Here is a 5,091-nt window from a genome sequence, read left to right as displayed (position 1 = left end):
TTCCCTGGGCATGAGATACACCAAGGTGGCTTTCGTTCACTGAACCCATTAATTAGTTGTTATAGTTCTCTGAGCTCAGATATTCCCAGTTGCTTGAGGAATCATGTCCCATAGATCACAAATCTCACTATAAAACTTCCTGAATGCTCCCAACTGGCAGTTTCTGATAATGAGGAAACGTCAATACATCTCTCTCTCTCTTCTCAGCAGGTACGTGCGATTGTCCTGAATTACAGTCTCAGAAACATGCAGACATGATGATGTTCAGCAGGTATTGAACTGAAGACCTCCAGCATTAAAAGCCTAAGTCCCAACTTCTACCCCTTCGGCTAAGCAAGTGACTTCCTTGCTTGGAAAAATAGCTAGTTACATATTTCCTGAAGCCGGTGCTTTCCATTGTGTCTCTGGGTTTTCATACAGGCTAAAGTAAATGCCAAAAAGCTTACTTAGCACAGTAAGCAACTTTGCCCCAACTGGACATGGCAAGCCACAGAGCTCACCTTGCCCAAAGAGGGTGGAAAGATTGACACTCCGTTACTCATCCTTTCTTTAGCTAACAAATAATCTCTTCAGACTGAGATGGTTTTCACCCTGATTGTCTTACAGCAGAGTCACAAGTCACTGTTTGCTGGTCACATTAGTGAACAGGAGTGTCCCTGTGTGAGGTTTGATTAACCTGCATGTTGTATTTATGCAGCGTGTATTTTATCGAACAACTGAAATGACCAGCTGTGAACATCTGGCTCTGTGGACTAAGCCCTTCCCTGAACGAGTACTGATGTCCATTGAGAAACTGATCTCTATTTATCTTCAATTACTTCATTATAGAGAAGGGACAGGTTTTCCACCTGCAGCTGTCTGATCTGTGTTCAGAGGAGATGGAAAAAGGAAATCACTTGGAGGCGACTAAGTTCATTCTCTCAGGACTGACAGATCGTCAGGAGCTGCAGGTTCCCCTGTTTGTGGTGTTCCTACTGATTTATGGTATCACCATGGTGGGGAATGGGGGGATGATCTTGTTAATCACCATTGACCCCCAACTCCACACCTCATGTACTTTTTCCTCAGTAATTTGTTTTTCTGTGACCTTTGCTTATCCTCAATAATTTCCCCTAAGATGCTGCTGAATTTCTTAGCACAGAGGAAAAGCATTTCTTACTCTGCCTGAACTGTGCAAATGTCTCTCTTTGTCGCTTTTTCAGATGTTGAGTGTCTCTTGCTGGCTGGAATGGCATATGACCGTTATGTGGCCATCTGTAACCCACTGCTCTATACGGTCACCATGTCCAGGCAGCTTTGTAAACAGCTGGTGGCTGGGGTGTATGCTGGGGGGGTGGTGGATTCAATGATACACACATTGCTTACATTTCGGCTGTCATTCTGCAGCTCCAACATCATCAATCATTTCTTCTGTGACATCCCCCCACTGTTGTTGCTCTCCTGCTCTGACACCTGCATCAATGAGATTGGGGTGTATGCTATGGGATTGGTGGATTCAATGATATATGTGTATTTTACATTTTGGCTGTCATTCTGCAGCTCCAACATCATCAATCATTTCTTCTGTGACATCCCCCCACTGCTGGCGCTCTCCTGTTCTGATACTCTCATCAATGAGATTGTGATGTTTACTTTAGTGTGCTGCATTATAGTGAGCAGCCTTGTAACTGTCCTCCTCTCCTATGTCTATATCACCTCCACTATCCTGCAGATCCGCTCTGCCGAGGGCCGGTGCAAAACCTTCTCCACCTGCACTTTCCACTTGACTGCTGTGGTCCTGCTTTTTGGCACCTTCCTCTTCATGTATTTACGTCCCACTTCCAGCTATTCCATGGACATGGACAAAGTGGCCTCAGTGTTTTACACGCTGGTGATCCCCATGCTGAACCCCCTCATCTACAGCCTGAGGAACATGGAGGTGAAGGATGCCCTAAGGAGAGCAATGAATAAACTCCTAACCAATTCCTGAATCTGTTTAACTCTTTACTGGTTTAGTGATGGAGAGTGGGAACAGGTGAATTCAATTTCCAGCCCATTGCAATGTAATTTTGCAGAGTCCTTGATTGTATTGTTCATCATTGTACTGTTATTATTATTAATTTGTGTGTATTCCCACAAGGTCTGCACGCCCCAACTGAGATCAGTGGACAAATCACAAGAAGAATCACCGGTCCAGAAAGAGAGAATGATTTTATAAGCTGGTGGCTAAGGGCACCTACTAGAGGGTGAGATGCACAACTTCATGTCTCTGCTCCAGTGGTTATTTAATTAGTTATCCGCAATAGAACAACTTTGAAAGGAGAGATTGTGAGCAGTCAGATTGCAATAGCACATCGTGCAGGGGCATATCCATGTGCATAGTGTGACAGGTTTGGTCACAGAGAACCCTATTGGTCTGTCACCTAATGTGTTGAAATTACCTCTGATCCTGTTTTCCCTGCCAGCCTGGGCCTCCAGAACCCTGCCTTGCTGAGCCAGACATACTAGGCTGCTGGAACACAGTTAAAGGGTCTGGACCACCCCCCCTAAAACTGCAGGTCTACACTGAAACCAGCTCAGCAAGGTACCTGTCTCCAGCATGCAGACATCCCGCTCCCAATGAGATTTAAATCTCAAACAAGTCTATTTTAGTCTATATAAAGCTTATAGAGGGGTAAAATAATAAATATTTGCCCTCTATATCACTGCACGAGAACTATGCACAATTGTTTGGCCCCCGGCCCCCTGTAACAATTACTTACACTGAGTTTATAACTCATTTTTGTAATCAAAGTTATGAATATTGGTTATGTACTTGTTTAATTTTAAATAGCCTCAGTGAAGCAGTTGATCAGTTTCGTGAGAAAAGACTATTCCCAGTAAGTGCCCCGTTAAGAAACACTTAAGCCAACAGTGAACTTGGAGACACCCATCCACATGTCAGCTTTCCTAGGAATGGACTTGGCTGGTAAGGAATTGAGTCATGCATGGACATGTGACTTGCCCATGTGACTCCAAAACTCTGTCTTGGAGTTGAGATTCCACACAGGGGGAGGGAGAGGTGTCCACCCACAAGAGAAACTCTATTTAAACTCTTTGGAGACCCTCCATTTTGTCTTCAGCTGGCTCAAGAGATATCCTTTGCAGGTGGAGAGGCTACCTGAAAGAAACTAGTACAAAGGACAGTAACTACAAGGAGTGTGAGTGATTGCTGGACCCAGACTAGAAGGAGACTAGTCTGAAAAAGGGACAAAGCTCTTAGGAGTATTTTTAACACTTTGTGAATAGTATCAGGTCAATCCATATGGTATTGTTTTTGACAATAAATTATTAGTCCAGAAGAAATTCACCAATTTTTAGACACCTTTAAGTAATTTCCCAGCATTGGGACACAAAGCGACATTTGGAGAGGTGACCAACAAATAAAGTGTAATACATTCACCTCAGTTTTTGTATCATATTAAAAAGGCCTCAGGGGAGAGCCAGCAATCCAGACTAGATGATGCTCTGGCCCTCAGTATTCCATTTTGAGAAGGAAAGACAGTGTCACAACATTAATTGCATGTGCTACGCACGCCTCTTGTTCTGGGAGCAAAGATGTTCCGGGAATCAAATCTCAAAGTCATTCCAGGAGGCAGCTCCAGAAGTGTTAAGGGTAACATTGGCATGGTTAAAGAAGAGGGAAAGATTGAACTTTAAGGCTGATTTTAGGGTTCTGAGCAGGTACTGCTACTGTACTCAACTCATGGTAAGTGAAAGGAGGAAAAACAAAGAGGTACCACCAAGACATGAGCAAACAAGTCAGTTTCAGAGCACTTCAGTCTTTAATTGAAATGCCAGAGAGCCATTCATTGGAAGGGAAGATAGGAATTATCCTGCGAGGAGAAATTTCAACTTTTCTGAACATATTTACCTCTCAGAAGAAGGAAAGGGAGGGAGAAAAGTGACTAGAAAAGGAGAGAAAAATAGTTTTAAGAGGAAGTGGGAAAACTCCCTCATCGATTCAGGGACTGTCTATACTAAAGCCATTACATTGACTCAGCTCTGGTGTGCAGCAGCGCCATCGTGTAGTGGGCACTCTGTGTGTGTAATTTTGGTGTGCAGTGGGCACTGTGTGTGTGTGTGTGTAGTGGGCACTATATGTGTGTATGTGGTGTGGGGTACAATGGAGCTGAATGTCAAGTGTAGGCAGGTGCATGTCCCTTGCCCTGCCCAGTACTCAGGCTGACACCCCGCCCCTCCTCCCAGTGCAGGGCTCCTTGTGAGATTATAGAATTGTAGGACTGGAGGAGACCTTGAGAGGTCATCTATTCCAGTGGTTCTGATCAGTAACAGAGAGAGCAAAGTAATCTGTCCTACAAAATAAAACAAAACACGCAAGTCTAAGCTTAATACAGTAAAAACTAAATGCAGGTAAATCTCACAATCAGAGATGTTCCAATAAGCTTCTTTCACAGACTAGACTTCCTCCTAATCTGGGTCCATCAATCACTCACACACCTGTAGTTACTGTCCTTTGTTCCAGTTTCTTTCAGGCATCTCCTTGGGGTGGAGAGGCTATTTTTTGTGCCAGCTGAAGACAAAATGGAGTGGTCTCCCAGGGGCTTAAAAAGACATTCATTTGTGGGTGGGAACCCCTTCCCCTCTCCTCTGCAGAATCCAGCTCCAAGATGAAGTTTTGGGCAAGTCACATGGGCAAGTCACATGTCCATGCACGAGTCATTTCCTTGCAGGCTGATGCCACATTCCCAGAAAAGCTCAGATGTGGATTGGCATCTCTCAAATTTCATTGTTAGCTTAAGCGTTTCTTGATTGGACAGTTACTGAGAACAGTCTTTTCTCAAGAAGCTAACCAAATGTTTCACTGAGGCTACTTAAATTCAAACAAATACATAGCCAATATTCATAACTTTGAATATAAAAATGATACATGGATGCAAATATGATGACTATATCCAGTAAATTGTAACCTTTGCAGAGATATGTTACATGGCCTATCTAGCGTAAACCATATTCCAGTTATGTCATATTTACAGTTATAAGCATACTTCCATAAAGCATTATGGGTGCAACGTCACATTCTGTTTCATGGACTATAAGTTATAGGAAACA

At 43.5% G+C, this 5,091-nt stretch overlaps 1 protein-coding gene across 1 annotated transcript; it reads left to right on the top strand.

Moving 5' to 3' along the window:
- The first annotated feature begins 878 nt into the window (after positions 1–878).
- On the top strand, positions 879–1,969 carry LOC115651562 (olfactory receptor 1019-like). Its single transcript, XM_030562636.1, is given in 3 exon segments — positions 879–1,047; positions 1,050–1,393; positions 1,547–1,969. Coding segments are annotated over 3 exon segments (936 nt in total).
- Positions 1,970–5,091: the final 3,122 nt, after the last annotated feature.

This window comes from Gopherus evgoodei, chromosome 4, assembly GCF_007399415.2.
Source record: "Gopherus evgoodei ecotype Sinaloan lineage chromosome 4, rGopEvg1_v1.p, whole genome shotgun sequence".
NCBI classification, from domain to species: Eukaryota; Metazoa; Chordata; order Testudines; family Testudinidae; genus Gopherus; species Gopherus evgoodei.
This window is presented reverse-complemented; position numbering and strand designations above follow the sequence as displayed.